Below are 26189 nucleotides of genomic sequence, written 5' to 3' on the forward strand. Positions count from 1 at the left end.
GCTTGTTTAAAAAGATCAATGATTGGGCTTCACAGTTTTTGAAGTTTTTTAAAAATCTATATACTTTATAATGAGTCATTTCATTATGATTATAACTAAACTTTATATGAGATTGTCTAAAGGGTAATGACAAACCCGCCCCCGCCCCGACCCATTGCCATCCTTATATGAGATTGTCTAAAGGGTAAATTTTATGAGACTAGTCTGCTACCCGAACCGACTTATAAAATAATATTATTTTATACGTCAAAAATATTATTTTCATTTCAGATATGGACCGAGTCAACTGGTCTCACATGATTTATACTAATATCTATATTATTTTATACGTCAAAAATATTATTTTCATTCCAGGTATGGACCGAGTCGACTGATCTCACATTAAATATACTAATATTTATTTATTTATTGTGATTATTTGAATTTAAATTTTGTACAATTAAAATAGTTAGTCGATTTTATTTTAGTTATTTGATGATAGATCAACAAATTGAATATATATTTGATATATATTTTAGAACAGTCTCACGATTGATTTAAATATTATTGCTAGAATCGGTTTAGTATTTAGAAGGATGAATAAACATTTTAAAAGATTTTGCAAATAAAACAGTTACAATAGCTTGTTTTTGAAATGTTAAAAGATGAACCGAACACTGAAAATTAAATCGAATTTGATTATAATATCAAGAGGAAGAAACTCAAAATTATTCCTCTAAAAACTGATTAAATATTTTGAAATATATTTAAAAAGTATGCAAGTTGAAATAATAAGAATGATTTGGTTAAATCATCTTATCAAACACTTTATATGCAATATCTTGGTACGTGAAAAACACATAAAATGCTTCAATTATGCCTACAAAATAAGTAAATGAACTAAATAAATATGCACGAATTTGTTTATGAATGTTCGGATACTAACAACTCTTATATTACTCATTTTTCCTCTTGAAAAGATTCACTAGAAGACTTTGATTTATACAATTATTTGCACAAACCGAATTCGACTTAAGACTTATGTATTGCCTAATCGAAACTAATAGTACACTCTCGATTTTATGTTGCAACTTCACAATCTGCGTAATGTATAAAGTCTTTTATGCCAATACTACGAACACAATTTTTAATGTCTTTGTGTGAAAACTATTACTCAACTTTTTTTCCATTGTTCCTTTCTGCCCTACCCCCGCCCACATCAACATTCAATATTTCTTGGCAAACTTTAAAACTCATCTCACTTGTATATGTGAGTGATTATATGTGTGAGGAAATTAATCTATTACAGTATATATAGTCTCAAAATATATTCTCACAAGTAAAGGGAAAGATATAACTAAGCTAATATATCTATTTAGAACTTTTCTTTTTTGGCTTTGCTCCCATTTTAGTTAATTTTTTCATGTAGAACACTCATGATTTGAACCCCTTTCAAAATCGTGTATTTGATCTTTAAGATATTGTATATATAGCTTTCAAGAGTGATATATCGTTAGACACAAAAATATGATAGTTAGAAAAAGGTTCTATACTATTTTTGACATTGCAATAGTCATATTTGACTTTCTGGCAGGCTGCTAGTACAGTTCTGTTCCAGGAGCTAAACGATTGAATGAATGAACCGATCGGATGAGCAAAAAGGTTGAATGAGTAAAACGGTTGAGTGGATGAGAAAAATGGTGGAGTTAAATGTGGTCTGGTCTGGTGAATATAGTTCTTGCTTTGTTGATTTCTGGGATAAGTGGTAAACATAAAAGTTGTAGTATTTTCTTAGCTTTCATAATCAAGAATCACTCAATTTGGAATTGCAACCACCATTTCGCGTAGATAACACATTTGAGTTCACTCTACCTGACTAAGTGATTTCTAGATAATTGAGTTGGATTTCCAACTTTTTTAGCCGCTAGTCATTTGGATTATTGGTTTGTACGATATCATTGAAATATTTGAAATCGCCAGATTTTCAGCTTGACTTAATTGGAGTTCCAGTTTGTTAAATATCTCAATTGATATCTTGCAACTACATACTTTATTAAATATGTTAAAAACACAACAAAATTTTTTATTATCATCAAAGTCACAATTGATAGTGTTTCCACAAACTAACAATTATAAACTTCATTACATATTTAATAATTTTTAAATTCTATATAGTATTGTAGTTTTAAATAATATAAAATAAATAAACACTAAAAAGTGAATATCATTATTATCAATTTGATGTGATGTTGCTGATATTATATTTTATATAATTAGTCAAAATGTATCTGTACATATTTTTTTCATAATCATTGTTGATTTTGAAAATTTATCATTTTGATTTTTATATATTTTTATGAAGAGGGTATGATAATAATTAAAAGATTTTTTTTTTCAATGTTAGATATGGATGAAATAGTTGGGCATTTTCCATATATATTGGATTGATGTTTATACTCAAGGCATAGTTTGGTACACATGATAGGATAAACACGTGATATATAATATAATGATAAGTTAAGGATAAATAATATGTAAGATATCATATTAATTATTGTTCGGTATGATTTTAATAAGAGTGATTAAATTTATATATTAGATTGTAATGACAAAATTAACCTTATCACAATAAATTTTATAATTTCAAAGTTGTTGAGAGACTTCATATTTTTTATTTGTTCATACGTCGATAGTGCTTGCATGATTTATTTATTTTTACCTAATTTTATATATTATATAATATGATAATTGAGCCTTTGATTTTGTAAGTCACGTCAAATATCAATTTTTAAGGTTAATCGGGTGATACTAATAATTTTATTGAGATTTATAATAACTATTTATATAATTATCATTTTATATAATATATAAAAATAAATAAAAATATTTATTTGATTTTAATTTCTACCTACTAGCATAGATTTATAAAAATCATTTATAAATTGAGGGTAATTAAGTCATTTGTAGTATATTTTATCCTTAAATTAAAACTATCACACATAACAGAAGGGATATTTTATCATTCAAAAAATTTATTTATCAAGGGCCCATGATATTATCACGAGCTTTTAAAAAATGTACCAAACATAGGATAAGAAGGATTATTTATCAATCCCTCCCTTATCTCATATACCAAATTAGGAGTTAAATTATCTAAATGGGCTCTTTTCTCCAACCCACTTCCCTTGTCTTTTATAATAATCGTTTCGAAATTGAGAACTTATCAGTTTGGACAATAGGTTTACAAATGAATTCATTAATAGCCAAGCTAAAAAAATAAGAATTGACAAAAATAAAATAAAAATTTAAGAAAATGAAAGAATTACTTTCATAACAGTTTGGACAATAGTTTTACAAATGAATTCATTAATAGCCAAGCTAAAAAAATAAGAATTGACAAATAAATAATAAATTAGTAGGATCTCAAAATGTTGGAGCTTTGGGTGGCACGTTTGCTGTAGAAAATTTTGGATGAAGTGGAATCTGTTGACCATCGCCAAAACAAGTGGTTCAAGTTTAGCAAGAAAATTCACACCATACCAAAGACCATCCCGAAAATGCAAGTAACAAGTTTGCCAACTACCACCTTCAAGTGAACAAATTCCTCTTACTCACCATTTTTTCTTGTATGGTTGTCCTCGTTCATTTATCTTCAATGATCATCTATATATTTTGGTTTTGGTTGCTTTGTTGGATAATATATATACAAGTTTTTCTCACACATCAAAATGAAATTGGCTACATTTTAAGAATACGTAAGAATCATTGGTAAAGAAGTTCTCTCGCACGCGCGCCTGCTTAGGGTGAAGGTGCAAATCAATGGCCTGATTTGCATTGGAAAATACTTGACTTGTATGCAAGCTACGAGTGTCACCTGAGTGCATCGACATAATTATATATTTTTCATGAAAATATATATATTAGTGCCCTTCAAATTAATATCGCAGTCATCATATGAAGTTTTTTTTATAGACCAAACACCTTTGGTAGATGAGAAAGGTATCAAGATTATTTTAAATTGTAACATTTCTTGGACCATGATTTTGTTATATGATATCCTCAGTTTTTTAAATGTGGTATTATTAAGATTGAGATTTTGAATTAACTCAATTCCAAAAGTTAGTTCGAAGGGAAATGATTGTCTAAATTTATATATACAACTCTCAATTACTTAATCTAACCGATGTGAGACATCTAACAAATCTCACTCACGACCATGAATGAATAACTGCGGTGTGAACTTTATAAGATATATTATCGGGTGGCTCATAGTACATACAAATAACGGTGGGTTGGACCAAGATCGAAATCTGGTATGATACCATGTTAAAATCAGGATTTTGACATAACCCAACTCCAAAAGCTAGTTCAAATGCAAAAGATTGTCTAAATTCATATATACAACTCTAAATTACTTAATTCAGCCGATGTGAGATATTTAATATGTATAATTCTAAAGAGTTACAACAATTAAATGTTTTTTCATAAATTAGAAGATTATGAATAAATTTTTCTTTTATAGAAAATCATAAATATCGGTTTTAGAAAAACATTATTTGACCAAAGTTATACGTCAAACAAAAGTAAAAGTGATACGATGGATATTATGTGGATAACATCGTCCTACAAACAATAAAAGGAATATTCCATTTCGGTCCAATGGATTTTGTTGTATGGTTTCTCCAGTCATCTTTTTACTTTTCCTTTTTATGAAATTCGGTCCAATGCAGGTTGCTGCTGCCTCTAAATTGTTGATGAACCCAAAAGGAGAAAAAAGAAAAGAAAAAAGAAAATGCAACCAAGGGCAACTTGAGCCTCTGTATTTTTTTAGACACGGGGAATAATTTGTTACAATGAGACCTCTTAACTCGTGCTTCTCTGATTAATGACATGCAAAAAACAAAATTAATCTTCAAGATAAAAGGAAAAAAATACATTATATAGCAAAAAAAAAAAAAAAAAAACTCTTATTTTCCATTAACTCCCACGACTTTCCCTCGAAAAAAAACTCTCACGACTTTACTTCTATTATAAATAAATATTTTTAATGATTAAATACCCTAGTGGCTAGTTCTAATTTATTATGTATATCTTTGTCCATAACTAGGGTTGGCATACTCTAATTGTCACATGATTATTGCTAGGGTTTGGCACGATTTTGTGTATATTTCACGAGATGCCGAGCATTCGATGAAAATTTTGTTCTCCAATAGAAAATATAAAGACTCATATGATATAATGATACTGATTATCATTTGGATATCTCAGTTACTCATAAATCTTCGTTATTTCAATAAATTAAACCGAGTTAGTAGAACTAACCTCTAAGCATACTACTCGAGAACCGGTTGGATCTGGAATCCGAGACCTAATCCAGCTTATGACTTTTTATTGCAAGATCACTGGTTCAAGTTTACCGATCACACAGGCCAACAGATCGAGTGGCAATCTAGTAAAAACAAAGGGCAGGTTGTCCTGTATCGGATACAAAACGTGTGACCCAAAATCGCCCAACCATAAATGTGGCTCACCTTCTTCCAACGGAACAGGCGCTATTTATCATGCATTACTCCAAACTAACACCTCACCAGTCCGAGAAAAAGTAAGACACTCACTCAGTACTAGTGTTGATCATAACCATTCGATATCCGAGGTCTGGGAGCAAGCACCAATGGCGGGTAGCGGAGCTTTTGCGGAGATATTGGACGGAGATGTGTACAAGTACTACGCTGACGGGGAGTGGAAGATGTCTACTTCTGGAAAGTCAGTGGCTATCATTAATCCGACCACGAGAACTACTCAGTACAAGGTTCAAGGTATAGAAAATAGATTTATTTTTGTACTTTGTCGAAAGACCTCGTACCAGTATCCCTCGTTTATTTCTAATTTGCATGAGTCTATAGTAAATCGATATATTGAAATATAACATTTACTTATTTATCATGAGAATTGTAACAAGGCCTGCAGATGGGCTGCGGGGAGATGATGGTGTACTGAATTCAGTTCACAATATATCGTTCTTGCATGCTACTGTTATTCGACACAAACAAGATCTCTCTGTATCTTGTTCCATGGGACATTTGTATCTTATTTTCGTCTTCATTTAAAAGATTAATTGCGTCTAGTTCTTCGGGTTTTCGACAAAAAATAGTCAGTTTTGGTTGGCTAACTTGTGTCATTTTGCTATTTAGTTCTCTAACTAGTCAGATTAGAAGCTTAAGTAATTGATTTGGCCGAATATTTGGGGACTAGACAAAGGAACTGGATGGCGTGTACATCAAATCTGGGGATTTTGTCATCGTGACAATTTTTTGCCATCTTGGACGACACATTAGCTAAATTAAAAGGAAAAAAAACTTAATAAATTTTTTTTAAAAATTTAATATGTCACGTTATATATTTTATATTTCAAAAAATTAATTGAAGAGAAAATTAAGCACATTTGAACTAGAAACTTGTATATACACAAGAAGAATGGCATAAAAATTGAACTACAATTGCATGATTTTGTGACCAGCTTGTACGCAACAAGAGGTGAACAAGGTTATTGAAACTGCAAAAGTTGCACAGAAATCATGGGCCAGGACCCCTCTCTGGAAACGTGCGGAGCTCCTTCACAAAGCTGCTGCTATCCTCAAAGAGCACAAAACCCCAATTGCGGAGGCTTTAGTCAAAGAAATAGCGAAACCAGCAAAGGATTCTCTTATTGAGGTTGCTATAATCATACATTCATGCATATATATGTGTGTGCTGTATTCTTGATTTGATTCAGATAGACCCGAGAATTTAGCTGAGAGATGTCTCTTATATTGTTGGTTGCCCGCATCGAGTTCATGCATGATCAGGGGGGTAATTTGGATGGATTATTTTTTTGGTTTAATATTGTGATGATCTTGTAGGTTGTCAGGTCTGGAGATCTTATTTCTTACTGTGCTGAGGAAGGAGTCAGAATTTTGGGAGAGGGAACATTTCTGGTATCCGATAGTTTCCCAGGGAATGAAAGAACCAAATATTGCCTCACTTCTAAGGTTCTTGATTAATCTTTTGATCTTAACTGTATGTTTAACGTCTCTTTTAAACATATAGAATTCTAAAAAACAATATGTATTGGGGAAAAAAGTGGATGTGATTGATTCAACGAAGATATTTAACAGATTCCACTTGGTGTCGTTTTGGCAATCCCCCCTTTTAACTATCCTGTAAACCTCGCTGTCTCCAAAATCGGTCCTGCACTCATTGCCGGAAATTCCTTAGTCCTCAAGCCTCCAACTCAGGTATCATTCCATCAGCGAACATTATTTTCTTTTTCTGCCCCATTTAAGGTTTATTGATCATCTTATGACTCAAAACTTGATGTTTCTTGAATTTGTTGACGTGCAGGGTGCAGTTGCTTGCCTTCACATGGTACACTGCTTTCACTTAGCCGGATTTCCGAAAGGCCTTATTAGTTGCATCACAGGAAAAGGCTCTGAAATTGGTGATTTCTTGACAATGCATCCTGGGGTAAACTGCATAAGGTAAAAAGAGCAGCTCATTTTGGTGTGTACATTGTGCAAGTTTGTTCAAGTTTTATGCTACAAGTTGTAATTATCTCATGTTCTGATGACACAAAACTTTTTTTCATTAGCTTCACAGGAGGTGACACTGGCATTGCGATTTCAAAGAAAGCCGGGATGGTTCCTTTGCAGATGGAGCTAGGCGGAAAAGATGCTTGTATTGTGCTTGAGGATGCTGATTTAGATTTGGTTGCTGCTAACATTGTAAAAGGAGGCTTCTCTTATAGGTATAGTGAAATAGAAGTTACTACTATCTTTGGGACCATGAATTCTTGGTTTTCATCTAAGATTTGTTTAAAACACAGAAATTTTCTCACTGTTTTTTTTTTTTGTTGATTTATGTTCAGTTATATCTGCGGTTGAGCTAGGATTCATGAAATAGGGAGTGCATATTTAAAATTAAAAGTTAGGGGCGGATTGGGGTGGGGCTGAAATATGTTCTTGATTATGAAAACTGCCAAAATAATAAGAACATTTTAGAGAAAGAGGGGATTGCTCCTGCTGGCCTCCCGCTCCTTCCATCGCTAAGCTTAATGTTAGTGTTAATGTTCTGACTCCGAATATGTGACAGTGGTCAGAGGTGCACTGCTGTGAAAGTGGTCTTGGTGATGGAATCGGTGGCTGACAAACTCGTTGAGAAAGTGAAGTCCAGAATGGCTAAATTGACGATCGGTGCACCAGAGGATGACTGTGATATCACCCCAGTCGTCTCAGAATCGTCTGCAAACTTTATCGAGGGACTTGTTATGGATGCCAAAAAGAAAGAAGCAACGTTTTGCCAAGAGTACAAGAGGGAGGGAAATCTCATTTGGCCGTTGCTATTGGATCACGTGAGACCGGACATGAGGATAGCGTGGGAGGAGCCTTTTGGACCTGTTTTGCCGGTCATTAGGATCGGTTCTGTTGAGGAAGGTATCCATCACTGCAATGCAAGCAACTTTGGTCTCCAGGTACAATTTCATCGCTTCATCTTGTAGTGATAGATCAACATTTCTTTTTGGAAGTTTGGCTCTGTTTTAAAACTTGGTCCATGTTGAAGAGGAATGGAAACCGGGACTCCGGCCCTTATAAGCGGCTTGGTCAAAGTACAACTCAAACTCATGTTTCGATTAAGCTCCATTCAAGTTTAAGTTGCTTTTGAATAGTTACTGAATCAAGTTTGAGCACATATTTCAAACTTTGTTGACTATTAAATTTGAGCATGAGTATTTCGTCAAGTCAAGCTCCAGCATGTATAATTTAAAACCAATCACTTTTGATCATGTAAGTTGGTTCTCATATAACAATGGACAGCTCAATAAAGCTCGACTTGAACTCAGGTAATAAGGTGTTAGCTGAGACGCACTCGAATACAGGACTGGATCGGTTGACTAAATTCATACACGCTTTTGAAAAACTTACAGTTCTGTACTTGCTTTAATCATGAATTTGGAGTTTGATACTTCCCATGAACTTAAACATATAGCTCAAGAAAATGAGATTACTTCTAACCTTTTACATCCGTGTAACCACCAACTGCAGGGCTGTATCTTTACCAATGATATCAACAAGGCAATGTTGATAAGCGATGCCATGGAGACTGGGACCGTTCAAATCAACTCATCTCCGGCTAGGGGTCCAGACCATTTCCCTTTCCAGGTAACTCAAACAGAAACCAAACAAAACGATGAGGGGGGGATGAAATTTAAAATACAACGAGGCGAAACTACTTGATGATATATATATATATATATATATATATATATATATATATATATTTTAGCATTCATACAAAGGGGACATTTGAATGAAGATCAAGAATCCCAAAACGTGTATTTCAAGTGCACTGAATTGTTTTTCCCCCTTTCTGCAGGGTATCAAGGATAGTGGAATAGGATCTCAAGGCATCACAAACAGTATCAACATGATGACCAAAGTGAAAAGCACTGTAATAAACTTGCCGTCTCCTTCGTACACTATGGGCTAGAAAACATATCTAGGCCATATATTTGGTGTATTTTTTTTTCTCTTTTTTTGTTTGTACGAGAGTTAAGGTACTCTTGTTTCATCTGTAATTGTTAAACGAATAACCGTCAATCGTGACAAAAATGAGATGCCAATATTTATTCATCTCTAAGTAAAAGAGGTTCGTACAATCTCCTATATATAGGAGTAGAAATCGTGATACAAAACAAAGAAAAGACTAAAACTGAAATGCGACTTTCAAATACAAGTTCATAGGCTAATGGGCCATTGACGTATGGGCCAATTACGTCATATACCAACACGCCCCCTTCAAGCTTGGAATAGATTCTGGACACCAAGCTTGGACAATAAAAACCGATGTTGATTAGTGCCTAAGCCTTTGGTAAAAATGTCAGCAAGTTGATGCGAGGAGGCCACATGGGCAGTGCAAAAGCAACCAGCTTTGATCTTGTCACGAATAAGGTGACAATCGATATCGATGTGCTTCGTGCGTTCATGAAACATAGGATTCGCAGCAATGTGTAAGGCAGCACGATTATCACAATACAACGTTGCAGGTTCTATAAGTAAAACTCCCATATCAGATAACAAACATTGGATCCAAATTATCTCGCACGAGGTGGTAGCCATGGCCCTATACTCGGCTTCGGCCGAAGATCGTGAAATGGTGCTTTGTTTTTTAGTGCGCCATGACACTAGAGAATCACCTAATTTAAGACAGTAACCTGTTAACGATCGACGAGATATGGGGCAGGAAGCCCAATCCGAGTCACAATAAGCTGACAACCTCAAGGCACTGTGAGCAGATAGGAAGATGCCCATACCAGGAGAACCTTTGAGATATTTGACAACGCGCATGGCAGCAGCCATATGTGAGTGTTTAGGTGAGTGCATAAATTGACTCAACCGTTGAACTGCATAACATATATCGGGTCGAGTAATGGTGAGATATATCAGCCGTCCAACCAATCGTTTGTATGAATCTGGATCAGCGAGTAAACCATCTGAAGTGCTGGCGGATGAAGGAGGAAGTAAGAGATCGAAGACATGAGAGGTAAGCTTCTGGTGTTGCTCAGTGGGTGTATCAAAAGGTTTGGCACCCAAAATCCCGACATCCGCAAGAAGATCCAAAACATATTTGTGTTGGTTTAGGAGAATGCCACTGGTGGAACGTGCTATTTCAATCCCCAAAAAATATTTCAGAAGGCCAAGGTCACGAATCTCAAGTTTGGAGGGTAAGAACTTCTTCAAGGCAGCAATTGCATCCAAATTATTTCCAGTGATGACAATATCATCAACATAAACCACTAGAAGAGTAGTGGTATGAGTGTCATGATTGGTAAATAAGGAATGGTCATGTTGAGATTGTACAAAGCCTGCGTCATTCATCACAGCAGCAAACTTTTGATTCCATTGTCGTGAAGCTTGTTTAAGACCATACAAGGATTTGTGAAGACGGCAAACTTTAGTCCGCTCTTGATCGTGATAGCCGGGGGGTAATTGCATAAAGATTTCCTCATCCAAGTCCCCTTGGAGAAAGGCATTGGCAACATCCATTTGAAACAAACTCCAACCCCGGATGGCTGCTATGCTAAAGAAACAACGAATGGTAGTAATTTTAGCATGTAGGAGAGAATGTATCATGGAAATCAATTCCAGCTTGTTGTGTATAACCGTTAGCCACTAAACGTGCTTTAAACTTATCAACATCTCCATTGGGCAAGAATTTCAGTTTATACACCCACCGGCATCCAATTGACTTGGCATAGGGTGGTAAATCAACAATATCCCATGTATGGTTAGAGTCGAGAGCCCGCAGTTCTAAATCCATTGCATTCTTCCACCTAGGATCCAAGATAGCCTCATGGTAGGAACGTGGTTCAGTGACACAGAAAGTGCAGTTAAAAAACTTTGATAAGAGGAAGAAAATGATGAGTAGTCGAGATGATTGGAAATGGGATAGCAGCTGGAATTAATATAGGCATGAGATATGGTGGGACAAGAAAAATCCCTTGTCCAGATGGGTGGCTGAGAAAGCCGAGTGGATCTCCTCAATGGAAGTGGATGTACGTGGGCTGTATCTGAGGGTACATTATCAGAGTTGGTTACTGGGACAGAAGTAGAGGTGGAATCATCAGACAAGTTTTGACCTTCCAGTGGGGAAGAATCAAAGAATGGAGTGGATTTTGGAAATGTAAGGTCTGGATGAGTTTTAACAGCAAAAAGAAAATGAGACTCATGAAAAACAACATCCCTTGACACAAAGAATCTCTTGGTGTCAAGATCCATCACTTTATATCCCTTTTGAAGAACGGAATAGCCCAAAAACACACAAGCCGTGGCTCGAGGATAGAATTTGTGAGGGACATACAGGGATGTGACATAACAAAGGCAACCAAATTCTCTCAAATGAGCATATGACGGAGCCTTGCCAAAAATGACATCAAAAGGAGTCTTGTTGGCAATAATTGGGCTGGGAGTACGATTTATAATGTAAACGGCGGTGAGAACACAATCTCCCCAAAAATGAAGAGGAATAAACGATTGAAAGTGTAAAGCCCGAGCCAATTCAAGAATATGGCGATGTTTTCGTTCAACTACCCCATTTTGTTGAGGAGTATATGGACATGAACTTTGATGCAAAATGCCAAGTGACGTAAACAACAGCCCACACTCAAGTTTAAAGAAATCAGAAGCATTATCGGTTCGAATGGCTTTAACTTTCGAGGAGAATTGAGTATTAACCATGACAAAAAACTGGTTTAGAAGTCGAAGAATGTCTAATTTGGATTGCATAAGGTACGTCCACGTACCTCTAGAAAAATCATCTACAATCGTTAAGAAATATTTCTCTCCATTGTAAGTTGATGTTCGAAAAGGACCCCAAATATCCATATGTACCAGTTCAAACAGATGAGAAGTTTTAGACAAACTAACTTTAGGAAAACTTAATCTTGTTTGTTTTGATTTAAGACAAATCCCACAATGAGGTAAGTCTATGTTTTTGGACAGAAAAGGTAACAAATGCATTCGAGAAAGGGACATATGCCCCAGTCTTTGATGCCACAAGTCATGAGAAAGCAAGGTACAAGAAATGAAAGTATTACACTGTGGTATATTAGATGCTGTATGGTGTTTAGCTCGAGCTTGAGGTAGCTGGAAAGGCTGGGATGGTGCTGTTGAGAGGTGGAAAAGTCCATGTCGTGCTCTACCAATCCAAATTATCCTCCCACTTTTGTGGTCCTGAAATGTACAATAATGAGGATAGAATGTGACATAGCAATAATGGGATTTGGTTAATTTTGAAACGGATAGGAGGTTGAAATGAAAGTTGGGAACATAGAGTACATCATGGAGTAGAATGTTGTCTAAAATGGCCACAGACCCTTTTGCATTTACTAGGAGTTGATTACCATTTGGCAACCTTACGGAACTAGGGGAAGAACACAAAGATTTAGCATTACGTAACAACGAATAGTTACCAGTCATATGCTCATTAGCTCCTGTATCAATAATCCAATCTGTAGGAGCACCTTCATGGAACTGTCCAGCCATGTTACTGTTAACAGTATTGTCATCTGATGCTTGCTGAATTTTAGCAGTAGTAGTTGTTGATGAATGCAGAGTGGCACCCCCAAGTAACTGTAATATCTCAGCATATTGAGCTGGTGTGAAGCTCGAGCTAATCACTGTATTGGTCTTTGGTGAAGGTTCGGTGATTTCTCCAGCCACATTGTGAGCCACAGTCCTCATCTTGGGTTTGTCAAAATCTCTACTGAATCGTTGAAAGTTCCCTTTGCCCTGCTGTGGTTTATGCAATCTGTGACCAGGAGGATAGCCTACCAGTTTAAAACAATAAGCTTTAACATGTCCATTCAATCCACAATATTCACATGTAAGTACATCTTTCCTTCGCTCATCGCCTCTTCCTTGTTTTGCATAGAAAATAGAAGTCGGTTGATCAACTGAGGACAGTGATCGATGAGATTCTTCTTGAGAGAGTAACGAAAAAGCCTGATTAACTATTGGCAGAGGCATCATCATCAAAATCTGGCTGCGAACATGCACATAACTCTCATTAAGGCCCATCAAAAATTGCAACAACCGGTGTTGCTGATCATGTTCAATATATCTCCGTGCTGCTGCACATTCACACGATGGCAAGATTACCAAGGAATTATATTCATCCCACAGCTGTTTCATCTTACAAAAATACACTGAAATTGTGTTGTTTCCTTGAGTCAATCTCCCAAGCTCTCGGTGAATAGAGAAAATTCTTGAACCATTTACTTTGTCAAACTGATCTTTCAAATCTGACCAAACCGCGGAAGCATCACTAGAGTATACAATTCCACTAAAGATATCTTTCGAAACAGAGTTCATAATCCATGACAAAACCAACGCATTACATCTTTCCCACTGATTCAATGTAGCATTTCCCGCCGGTGGTCTTACACATGTTCCATCGATAAATGCTATCTTATTCTTAGCACGAAGTGTAATCAATATAGCACGACTCCAAACACCATAATTTTCTACTCCTGTCAATTGTTCACTAACAATGGTCATGCCTGGAGCATCCGATGGATGCAAGAACAGAGGATCGTTGAAATTAGCGTTGTTGGCCATGGATCTGCTGATTCGGAGCTGCAAGGAGGAGGCGTGAAAGGAGAAAAATGCAGCGCTCAACGATCTCAATCGATTGAGTTCAAAATTAGCTGCAATTCAAGCTAATTGACGGAAAGAGAAGGATTTCCTGATCGTTGCTCTGATACCATGTTAAACGAATAACCGTCAATCGTGACAAAAATGAGATGCCAATATTTATTCAGCTCTAAGTAAAAGAGGTTCGTACAATCTCCTATATATAGGAGTAGAAATCGTGATACAAAACAAAGAAAAGACTAAAACTGAAATGCGACTTTCAAATACAAGTTCATGGGCCAATGGGCCATTGACGTATGGGCCAATTACGTCATATACCAACAGTAATAAAGCTTTTTATTTCATAATCCTGTATTTATGCGCGTTCTAACAAAGTTGTATGATCTTTATGTAATGATGACTTGCAATAGTAACTTTCTCCGACGAAATTTCTTAAACATCTGTTCGTTCTGTTACAAGACATCCACACACATATACGAAAGAGAGAAAATCCCGACTACAAGCCTAATGGAAGTAGCACCTAAAGTTAACGATTGAGAACTCCCATCCCGCTTTCTTAATCTTCTTGAATCTCTTTAGCCATTTGCTCACATCCAAGCAGACTCTTATACGCATATAACTCCTCCAGAATGAGGAGTTATTTTCTCTTCGGATTCGACGAAACTCCCAACAAAATCACCGAGCTGTTTGCCAATACTTTGAGACATGAAACTCATGGGCAAGACGTGCTCTTGAACCCAGAAATTAACCGAGTATAAGTGTATACTTGTAGGAACTTCGCCGAGCTTGAGTTTGTGGTAAATTAGTAGGTAATTGTCAAAGGTCCAAGGACCCCGTCATGATACAATACAACCATGCATGACAATTAACCGAGTATAAAAGCACACTTGCAGATATTATATTGCTAATTTTCTATCTTGTGGTGTTATGTTTCCATATCTGAATCACCATCACAAGGCAAAGTTCTATATGTGAGACGATCTCTATGTTATTAAGAGGTGTGTTGACCAAATCATTACACGACGTGTGTCTTGAGCAATGTCGTCATTCTGCGCCATATGAGGACATTTTGGAGCATCAAGAACGGTGACCAAGATATTGCAATCTGATTTTTATTGTCATAATCTTTTTAAAGATAGCTATATTTTCGTGAAATCATGTGATAAATGTCAAAGAGTAGGCAATATCTCTATGAGTCATGAGTTAACACTAACAAATATTTTGGGGTGAAACTTTTTTATTTTGGGATATTTATTTCATGAGACCATTCTCACTTTCTTTTGGTCAATCTTATATTTTGTTAGTCGTTGATTATGTGTCCAAATGAGTGAAATTTATTGTCACCAATATTAACGATGCTGGTGTTTGTAGTTAAGTTTGTGAACAAAAATAGTTTCACAGGCCTTAGGACTCAAATAGTCATTTTGAATGATGAAGGTATACATTTCAACAATAATATTTTAAACTCTTAATGACTGAATATGGTGTAAAGAACAAGGCGACACTTGGATATCATTTACAATCAAATGGTCAAGTAGAAATCTCAAACCGAGAGTTTAAGCAAATCTTAAAGAAGACTGCAAGGAATAACCGGAAGGATTGTGCAATCAAATGGGATGATGCACTCTAGGCTTATAGAACTGCGTTCAAAACACTCATTGAGATGTCTTCTTATAGATCGGTCTTTGGGAAGGCATGTCACCTGTCACTGAAATTAGAACATCAGGCTTTCTGGGCTGTCAATAAATTAAAATTTGATCTGAAAGCTTCTGGAAAGCAAACACTATTGCAATTGAATGATGTTGAAGAGTTCTGCAATTATACTTACGAGAATGCCACGATTTACAAAGAGCGAACAAAAAAGTGGCATGATAAAAAAATCTTAAAAAGAGAGTTTGAGCATGGACGTACAACAAGTACTGTTATTCAGTTCTTGCTTACGAAGTTGAAATCTAGATGGTTAGAATCTTTCACTGTGGATAAGGTGCGACCCTATGATGCAGTTGAGCTGAAGTGCATTTAGTGACGAACTTTTAAAGTTAACAACAAGTGAAACACTATATTGGGAATGAAGTGAGGAACGTGGATAATGTTCCACTTGGAGAGCCGAACCTGCAGTGATTGAAAGAAAGTCAGGCTGACAATTATCTCAAACGAAGCGCTATGTAGGAGACAACCTATGATTTTATTGTTTTCATTCATCTTTGTTTTTAAATTCTTAATTTTTCATTTTTTGGCATAATATAGTATATTTGCATGTTTTCGAGGACTAAGCTAAGAATATTTCAATTTGTAGGTTTGGAATATGGACAAAAGTCATAGTGCACCTGCACGTGTTATAACCAGACGCGCGCGAGGCTCGTGAAAATTAATACTGCATTCTAGAAATCATAGCGCACACGCGCTCACTATGCAATGCACCCATGCTCAAAGCTCATAAAAAAATTTCGAAACAGTCTTTGTAGCGCTCCCGCGCTAGAAAGGAGCATGCCCCCGCGCTACAAGGTTTAAGATTTTTTCCCGACAGAACACTCAGTGCACCCGCGTGAGGTTTTAAGCGCGGCCGCACTCGACTCTTCAGAAGGCAAATCTGCAGAAAAAGTTACATCATTCATGATCAAAACCCTACTCAAATAAAAGCCACCTTCAATCATTTGCTCTTCATCACACTTCAGACCAGATTCGAATGCTCTGGTGCACATCTCTCCCACGCTATTTCTTTATCTCCATCACGCTGCCGCCCCTATCTCCTCTTCATCTTCGGTGAATTAAGGACCATATTTTGCAGATTTTTAGTTAAATCTTCATCTACGGCTCCGATTTTTGGTGTATTCTACCATAATTCAAGTAATAATTACTCATATCTCTTGGATTACTCGATTCTTTCTAGACGTGAGATCTTGTTAGTGATTGGGTGTGATATTAGAAAATTCTTGGTATTGGATTTAAAAGTTGCTTGAAGCTTAGTTGTTGACATTAATGCTTTGGATTTATTTTTGGTGATTGACTGGGGTCTGGGGACCTCCATTTGGTTGAGTATTGTGATTTGACTGGTGGTGATGTTGTTGAGTTTATTGTTTAATATTTGAATATCCTATGGCACAAAAGAAGAAACAAAAGCAGGAAACTTCCTCCTCAAGCAACTATGATAGTGTAAATTTTGGAACGAGGAGGCATCGGCTTTGCTATCTAAACCAATTGTGAAGAAGCAGGGGTTGGACATGTCGCACCCCAATTATGGATTAGTCGCGAACATCACCGAGAGGGGCCGGCCGGACAGAGTTTGCTCAGACACAGCCGAATGCAGTGATTTCTTTTGTAAGGGAATTTTATGCAAATTAGAAGACGGAACATGAGGGTTTCAAAGTTTTGGTCGGAAGAAGATGGTAGGATTTGATGCTCACACGATAAACATAATCTACAGCATGCCCGGGTTTGATTATGATGAATATAACCACTACATGAATGAGCATTTGAATTATATGTAGATTTTTCCTCAAATCCTATATATAGAGAAGGAGCTGAGTGGAAGATGAATCAGAATGATCCATTCACTTTTCTCAAGTCTAATCTCTTGGTGGATACGAAGAGTTGGGTATTCTTTTATAGCATCGAGGCTTATGCCCCCTCGAGCCATACTACGAATATTACTAAACGGGGAAGGCAACGGATTCCGGAAAGCGCGGCCTTCCATCGACGTGCTTGGGAGCATCGAGCACCTGCATGCCGGTATCATATCCAAGAACAAACTAGTTACGTATCAATATTTTAATTTTATGTACAAACAACCCACGTCGCTCTATAGGAACACCAGGGTTGGCCATTATTATTACAAAATTATCGCATAAAATCGTGTGATCATTATTCGAGCACATTTTGTGCATATACATAATAATCAATAACGAAGATAAGCTTCGAGTCCCAAGAATTTTCAACATGGGAGACAACTTAAAACACTCGTATATTAAAAATGACTGGGGGATAGATTAAGAAATTATTTTGAAAATAAATTGTAAAATGTTGAAGAATTGTTTAATTGAAGTGGAGCATGATAATTTTTTAAAAAAATTGAACTTAGCTATGACAAAAATTTGTGTGAGACGGTCTAACGGATCGTATTTTGTGAGACAGATCTCTTATTTGGTCGTCCATGAAAAAATATTATTTTTTATGATAAGAGTATTACTTTTTATTGTGAATATCGGTAGGGTTGACCCGTCTCACAGATAAAGATTCGTGAGACCGTCTCATTAGAGACCTACTCCGTACCTATAATTACGAGCACAATTATTTCCAATATATTAAATTGGAAATTTTATGGTTCGTCCCTTTTTTTCAATCATTAATATGATTTCGTTGGTGAGATTCCATTTTATCAATTATATATAAAATCTGTTTGGTACAATGAACATAGCCTTGACACGAAGTTTCAACACATGCATGTATAAATTAATCCCAATTAGTGAGATTTTATGGTTGGAGAAACACAAAAAAGAGGGTAAAAATTAATATATTAATTTCTTAATTCCTTGGACGAATTTTATAATAACGTGATTTTTCCATCCCAAAGAGTTCTTATTCGTAAATTAATCAGTACATTGTATAAAGACAAAAACTTGTGTGGGACGGTCTCAAAGGTCGTATTTTGTGAGACGGATATCTTATTTGGATCATCCATGAAAAAGTATTACTTTTTATGCTAAGAGTATTACTTTTTATTGTGAATATCGGTAGGGTTGACTCGTCTCACAGATAAAGATCGTCTCACAAGAAACCTACTCTTATATATATACATAGATATGTTTTTCATTTCAAGATTACACTACCATTATTGTATTTTGTTTCCGTGGGAGGGTTAGTCGTGTAATAAAATAATAATGGGTTAAGGTACTTATGTGGTTCATAATTAAGGAATATCGATTATATATGAATATATGATAGTTAATTTGACGCATGTTACATTTTAGTTTGTTCAACGCGAGGCATCATGTTAAGATACACAAATTTGAGACCCAAGGCTAGTTGGGATGGTAGTATATGGTGTGCATTCACCAAGAAGTCAGATGTTAAATTAGGTGACGGAGCCAGAAATATGATTCCACCCAAATTAGAATTTTGATTCCACCCAAACTAGAATTTTAAATTTTAAAATCTTTTAATATTTAAAATTGGTCTACCCGAGCTAATATCATATTAATAAAAAATTTAAAAAAAATTACATATAACTTTTTTTGAAAAAATGGACCACCAGGGCTAAAGCCCGGGTGTCTTACCATGTGCACTTTCATATATATCAGTACTCTCAATATAAACAGGTTAAAATTGTCAAAAAATTTAAAAGATGTTGGACTCAATTTTGATAACATAAAGAATCAAAATTGTAAAGACGCAAACATATGCGATAAAATTGTAATTTTCTCGGAAAAATTATGCAATTTAAATATATATATATATATATATATATATATATATATATATATATATATATATATATATATATTTCCTAGTCATTATCCTGACTTTAAATAATCTAGAAAATGGCAACCAGGTAGGCTCAATTTGTCATCATCATATGTGACCTAACATGAATTAAATGACAATATTCATCATCACCATTCAAATATCTGTTGAATTAACTAAAAAAATCTTCAAAATCACTTAAAAATATTGATACATTAATAATTCAATTACTTATATATTAATATTATTTAAACAATAAAAACTTTTGTAATTAATGATTTTAATAAACAAAAAGTTGAAACAACATAATTATAATTATAATGAGGTGACGAGTTGGAGAGTGAACAAGATTTAAATGTTATAAATTTGAGTTTTCTGTTTTTGTTAATTAATAATAAAAATTATTATTAGCAATAATAATGATATTATTATCGAGATCTCGAGACGATTTCGAAGATGCAGATAACATTTTCATACCCGTCATCAATTTCCTTAAGAGATTTGAAAAATCCACCCAATTTCCTTAAGAGATTTGAAAAATCCACCCGCACCATTGTGTGTTATCTCCACGACCAGTTGAGTCTCCAAAACTCGATAGTTTTTAAATAGCTTTTATCTTCAATTGTATATTTTTCGAGGACAAAATTTGTGCATCTGTCCCACCAAAGGGCACGCCGAAAAACAAAAGCGTAATTTTGGGAGGATGCTATTATGGGGAAAGCAAATTTTAAAATCCGAACCATAAAGGTCCAATAATGTCTAGGGTTGGTCGTTACAATGTGAACGGGTTTAGACACTATATATACATATACATACACATAATTTTGATATATTGCATTCCCACAAATTTATTCGCACTTATATGAGTATCGATGATATGACATTCACCTATCAGATGTGATGAAACATAGAAAATTCAACATCTAATATATAAGTGTCACTTCATCGATACTAACATATTATGGACGCTTTATTCTCTCTCCGCTTATGAAAGGACAAGCCGACACAATAGACATTGCTATGCGAAGAGCTTTGCTCGGAGAAATAGAAGGAACATGTATCACACATGTACAATCGGAGAACATCCCGCATGAATATTCTACAGTAACGGGTATTCAAGAATCGGTTCGTGAGATTTTAACGAATTTGTTCTCTGAGACCCAAATTTTTAAGTTCGATTCAAATCTTGAAAATTCCTACTACAAACATAGAATATAAAAATCTAACATCATACCCCAACAGTGGAACTAAACAAAGCACCAATATGTATTATGATTTACGATGAAGATTCACAATGGACCACTGTATTAATGTAGGATACGAAAGATCCATATTTTGTGCTGAGAGTATATATAAAGAAGCTAAATTAGATAATTGTTTTTTTTATATATTATTAAATTAGAATATTGTGTTGGTATTGCATAAATTTCATAATCATCCATCACTTTTTAAAAGTAACAATTTGGTACTTATCTTGGTCAAGTTCCGACCATATATATTGGAGCAATTTATTCATGCTACCGATTTGGCGTGCATGTTGTGCGTGAAATATAATACAAGAAGATTATATATTGCACATATTTTGTTTCTAAATTTTGATTTAGTTATGATATTTTTAAAATTATATATGATATAAGATTTATTGGTATAATTTTTTTTTATAATCATGAAATACAAAAATTTAAGCACTTTATCATACCAAATAAAAGTATAAGTAAATAAATAAATAAATAAAATACAATCGATTTTGTTTTCTTGAAAGTGTGAACAATATTATATATAATATCAAATGAGCAAAAATTTATTTTAGACGGTCTCACGAGTCATATTTTGTGAGACGAATCTCTTATTTGGGTTATCCATGAAAAAATATTACTTTTTATTGTGAATATCGGTATGGTTGACCCGTCTCACAGATAAAAATTCGTGAGACCGTCTCACAAGAACCTACACTATCAAATGTGTGAGGGTAATTTTTGAAAATTAAATAAAATCACCGAAAACTATTTTGGCGTTGGTGTTTCGTTCTTAGTTAACAATATTAAAATAGATTCATACTATCATTTTAAAATAGCCAATGTTAATGAACTTCAATAACAAATATATTACATAAACTATCATTTATACTATCATTTTGAAATAACCAATATATTACATCAATATACTATTTGGAAATTAGTATAGTATATTGATAACCAATAGATTTATACTATCATTTTAAAATAACCAATATATTACATCAATAACAAATATATTACATCAATATACTATGTTTCGAAATTATATTAATATGATTTATACTATCATTTTAAAATAATCATTATATTAAATCAATAACAACTCAACAAATATTTAAATAACTCCATAAATACTACTCGTCTAGCTGTTTTAGAGGCGAAAATATTTATCAAATCTGTGTAATCTAATTGTCGGATCATTTATTTCTTGATCGACAACATAGCTAGCTCATTTAGTCTATCTTGCGACATTATTGATAGAAGATAATTATTGATTAACTTCAACTTCAAGAAGTTACTTTCTGTCGATGCAACTGATACTGGTATGGTTAACAAAATCTTACAAGCAATATAAGTACATTTTTTGAATACTGCATTAGAATAGACATACTTTCCAATTAGGACATGAATCTAATAATTTCGGTCAACTATTTATTTAAAAATATGAATAATAGTTTATCAAAGTTATTTTACGAATTTAAACTTGTAGAATTGAGACGAAAATGACATATTATAAATGCGGGAGATTAGTAAGTACATTTTTATTTTTAAATTTATGGGGAATTGTCGAAAAAGCCGTGTTTTTGTTATTTATATATTATTGCATCTCGGAGTCGATGGCTCCGTAGACATTCCCGAAAATTTCCGAACCCCCAACATGATTCTCCTCATTTTCTAGCTCTGTGATTTCTCGATGCAACCCACTACCGGAGAATTGCCGGAAATGAACAATCTCAACCCTCTGGTGTCTCTTCACGATTCCCAGATGTCAACGTCTTCCCACTTCGATCCAACGTCGTCCCACGACGATTTTCTCGACCAAATGTTCTCTTCCGTTCCTTCTTCTGCCTCTTCATTCCCCTGGCCTGACGACCACGCGCCGCCGCCACCATGTCACTTGGAGGACCAGTCGACGGCTCTGTTGGCGTCGAAGCTCAGGCAGCAGCAGATAAGCAACGGCGCTGCCAAGGCTTTGCTGATTCAGCATCAGTTGATGCTCTCCCGAGGCCTCGCCGTCAATGACCTCCGTTCTCCGTCCGGTGCAGATATTGAGTTTCTCAATGTCCCTCACGCTGATCAAGACGACGTCTTTGACGGTTCCTGCTACAAATCTGCTAACCTTGTCAGCCATTTTTTGTCAATAATAATTTTTTATCAAATTATTTAAAAATTGTGCACTTAATTTCATTTATTTCATCAGCGTAATTGTTGCGAAATGAATGCAGGATCATGAAGCCTCAATCAAAGCTCTATTCAATGGCTTCACCGGATCAATCGGCCATTCTTCAAATCAGCCTCAACATCTCCTCCATTCCCAGGTGGTTTTTCCCACTCATTATAATGATTTTATTATAAGATCCCTTCACATGAACTAGTCGCGATTCTCATTTAAACATTAAATTAATTTTTTCTAAAAAGGGTGGAGCATTTCATTCCCAGAAATTCGGTGAACCGGCGGCGCCGGAGATGAATCAACCGGCGGCGAGCGGTACGAGCGGTGGTGGGACTGCAGGACAGCCTAAGCAGAGGGTGAGGGCCAGGCGAGGACAGGCCACCGACCCCCACAGCATCGCCGAAAGAGTAAGTAATGTACAGTACAAATTTGTTGCGCATTCTGGGTGTGGAAGTTGAAATTCAATTGTGGGCAGTTACGGAGAGAGAGAATCGCGGAGAGGATGAAGTCGTTGCAGGAGCTCGTACCTAATGCTAACAAGGTAAATTCTTTTTAACTTTTATTATAATAATTAATTAATTAATTATTTATGATTATAAGTTTGGTATCAATCCAACTTCTGGTTTCTTTTTACCAAGAGTTTTGGCCTCAAGTGATTTAAATTAGATGTTGATATTGTACGTGTTACATATATTTTGACATAAAAAATAATATTTTCACGAATAAAATAGAAGATTTATCTCACAGTCACACAAGAGTTTTTGAATTTCGGTAAAGACGTGTTTTGTTTAGTAAAAATTCTTGTTTAAATACTTGAACATTTGTTTATTAACAATAAGAGTGTTGGTAGAATCTCATTATTTGCTAATCAACTCCATTCACATGCTAGCTGTTTGGTTTCAACCACTATTAAAGTTCCAATAAAAAAACTCCTCTACGTGCGGCACGTGTGCATATGGTGGTTAAAAGGGAATTTGTTTGGTAGTGAGAAGTACGTACATCAACCCATCCTTAAAATTTCTGGGTTGGTGACAAACATGAGCGAGTCTTAAATAAATAAGCAACATGAATAATGCCCAGTTTATAATTTAGACTCACTATTTTATGTGAAAGCCAAAATTCAATATATTTACATCATCTTACGTCTGATTCGAACTTTACAATAATCCGAGTAAAAAAATGATTACATTACCATTCATTATCTTTCAGTTTATCATGTATCACGCACGACACGAGCCGAGCAGGTAGTGTTAACCATGTTATTATTTTACAAACTAATTGGGAAATTTCTCGGGATGAAAAGAGTGGATTATTTTATTACGAGATGAGATTAACAATTGTTTTGGGTATTAAATGACAGACAGACAAAGCCTCAATGCTGGATGAGATCATCGACTATGTCAAATTCCTACAGCTCCAAGTCAAAGTACTTGCTCTTCTTCTTGCTATAAAGAAATGCATCTTGCTTAATTAATTAGTTTGAATACTTGCATTGATTCTTTAGTTGACAAACTGTAATGGGCAATAAAAATATGCAATTACTTGGGTAGGATTGGGGTTATTATTAGTATAGTATAATTTTGTTTATAATGTTGTATATATAATTCTTTATGGCCTGGCCAGGTTCTGAGCATGAGCAGATTGGGTGGTGCTGCAGCTGTTAACCCCCTAGTTCCCGATATCTCCTCTGAGGTTAATTACTTTTGCACTCTGGGAATAATGGAAATCAAATTCCCTTCTCCTATTTTTCTTTTTGCTATTAGACAATTGAATTCAATTTGTTTTTGTTTTTTGTTTTTTGTTTTTATATTATTCTGCTTCTTTTGTGGGCTGCCAAATCCTAGGGAAACAACTCCCTTAGCCTTAGTTGGACGTATCAATTTTGTATGGAACATGACTGTACACCCTTGGCTGTCCCTCTCAAAATTATCCATCACCATAACAAAACAAAACCATAAAGCATCACGCGTGCACCTTTTTCTTGATAATAAAGCACTCCACTTACGTGTATGTATGTATATTTGTTTTTTTAGTAGGTGTACGGTGAGACGGTGTCATGAATCTTTATTCGTGATACGACTCAATTTTACTTATATTACAATAAAAAGTAATATTTTTGACATAAAACTTAATATTTTTTCATAAATGATTCAAATATAATATATTTATCACAAAATTGATTTGTATTGTCGTCTCATAAGAATTTATCTGTTTTTTTTTCTCTATTTTATAAGGCTATTAGGAATCGTTTCTGTTTTTTGGCCTGCAATATATCATAAGTGATTTTTTAAATTTTTTAATATATGTAATTAATTAAAATTAAATTGTACAGGGAGGGAGGAATGGTAACGGAACACAAACGGCGTCATCGTCAAACAACGACGGCATGACGGTTACGGAGCACCAAGTGGCGAAGCTGATGGAGGAAGACATGGGTTCCGCCATGCAGTATCTTCAAGGGAAAGGTCTTTGCCTCATGCCAATCTCGCTCGCAACCGCCATCTCCACCACCACATGTCGCACCAGGAGCCACCACCCCTTGGCCTCCGCCTCCAACAACCCACTACTCAACTCCGAGGCTGCTGGCCCCACCTCCCCTAGCATGTCGGCTTTGACCGTACAATCCGCCACCATTGCCGCTAGGGAAACCTCCCTCAAAGACGTCCATTCTGTTTCCAAGCCGTGAGTGATGAGTGGGAGTTGACTGTTTTTTTTCTCTCTATTTTTAACGATTTTTCTTTGAAGAAAAGAGTGAGGATGTTACTTTTGAACTCTTTTGAAATTTCAAGAGTCATCGACTCCTACAAATTAAGCGATTTCTACTTATTTTGTATAATGTTTTATATTATTTATTTTCATATATCCATTCATATTTTTTATTTTTTATTTTTTATTTTTATTTATCGTCATTATTAAAAATTTCTTATTACAGTGATATGTTTCCAAAAATAATAATTAGTAATGTTGTATTTTTTTTAAAAAAAATAAGTGTTCAATTATTTTACCATAAAATTACGTTTTTATGTAATTAATATTATTTATAATATGTTGTTATTATTAAATTTACAGCATCGAGGGAACGTCTCATAAGACCTCTACGCGGGGGGAAAGTTGCAATCAGAGTATTCTACTCTTAAGGTTGTATTTAAATAT

General features: G+C 35.0%; 2 protein-coding genes across 3 annotated transcripts; both read left to right on the forward strand.

Annotated features, from left to right (window-relative positions):
- Positions 1-5535: 5535 nt before the first annotated feature.
- On the forward strand, positions 5536-14602 carry LOC140842776 (NADP-dependent glyceraldehyde-3-phosphate dehydrogenase). The gene is made up of 10 exons (XM_073210907.1): positions 5536-5795; positions 6497-6690; positions 6879-7007; positions 7134-7253; positions 7360-7496; positions 7607-7762; positions 8107-8485; positions 9057-9173; positions 9388-9585; positions 14489-14602. The coding sequence occupies exons 1-9, from the start codon at positions 5651-5653 to the stop codon at positions 9499-9501; spliced, it is 1491 nt and encodes a 496-aa protein (XP_073067008.1). The 5' UTR covers positions 5536-5650; the 3' UTR covers positions 9502-9585; positions 14489-14602.
- Positions 14603-22468: 7866 nt separating this feature from the next.
- Positions 22469-25915, forward strand: LOC140842777 (bHLH transcription factor RHL1-like). Of its 2 annotated transcripts, none has more exons than XM_073210909.1 (7): positions 22469-22985; positions 23089-23181; positions 23303-23443; positions 23512-23577; positions 24397-24462; positions 24660-24728; positions 25369-25915. In XM_073210909.1, the coding sequence occupies exons 1-7, from the start codon at positions 22557-22559 to the stop codon at positions 25720-25722; spliced, it is 1218 nt and encodes a 405-aa protein (XP_073067010.1). In that variant the 5' UTR covers positions 22469-22556; the 3' UTR covers positions 25723-25915. The 2 variants fall into 2 exon arrangements, with proteins under 2 accessions (XP_073067010.1, XP_073067009.1); XM_073210908.1 differs by having other exon boundaries at positions 22471-22985; positions 23282-23443.
- Positions 25916-26189: the final 274 nt, after the last annotated feature.

This window comes from Primulina eburnea, chromosome 10 (assembly GCF_022965805.1).
Source record: "Primulina eburnea isolate SZY01 chromosome 10, ASM2296580v1, whole genome shotgun sequence".
Lineage (NCBI taxonomy): Eukaryota > Viridiplantae > Streptophyta > Magnoliopsida > Lamiales > Gesneriaceae > Primulina > Primulina eburnea.

What these genes read in the sequence shown, in the direction of transcription:
- LOC140842776 (XM_073210907.1), top strand. Translation starts at nt 5,651, where the DNA reads ATGGCGGGTAGCGGAGCTTTTGCGGAGATATTGGACGGAGATGTGTAC. An exon ending in AATATTGCCTCACTTCTAAG is followed by an intron (nt 7,008 to 7,133) that starts GTTCTTGATTAA and finishes GATATTTAACAG; the next exon opens with ATTCCACTTGGTGTCGTTTT. An exon ending in CAAGCAACTTTGGTCTCCAG is followed by an intron (nt 8,486 to 9,056) that starts GTACAATTTCAT and finishes CACCAACTGCAG; the next exon opens with GGCTGTATCTTTACCAATGA.
- LOC140842777 (XM_073210908.1), top strand. Translation starts at nt 22,557, where the DNA reads ATGCAACCCACTACCGGAGAATTGCCGGAAATGAACAATCTCAACCCT. An exon ending in GCTACAAATCTGCTAACCTT is followed by an intron (nt 22,986 to 23,088) that starts GTCAGCCATTTT and finishes AAATGAATGCAG; the next exon opens with GATCATGAAGCCTCAATCAA. An exon ending in AACATCTCCTCCATTCCCAG is followed by an intron (nt 23,182 to 23,281) that starts GTGGTTTTTCCC and finishes TTTTCTAAAAAG; the next exon opens with GGTGGAGCATTTCATTCCCA.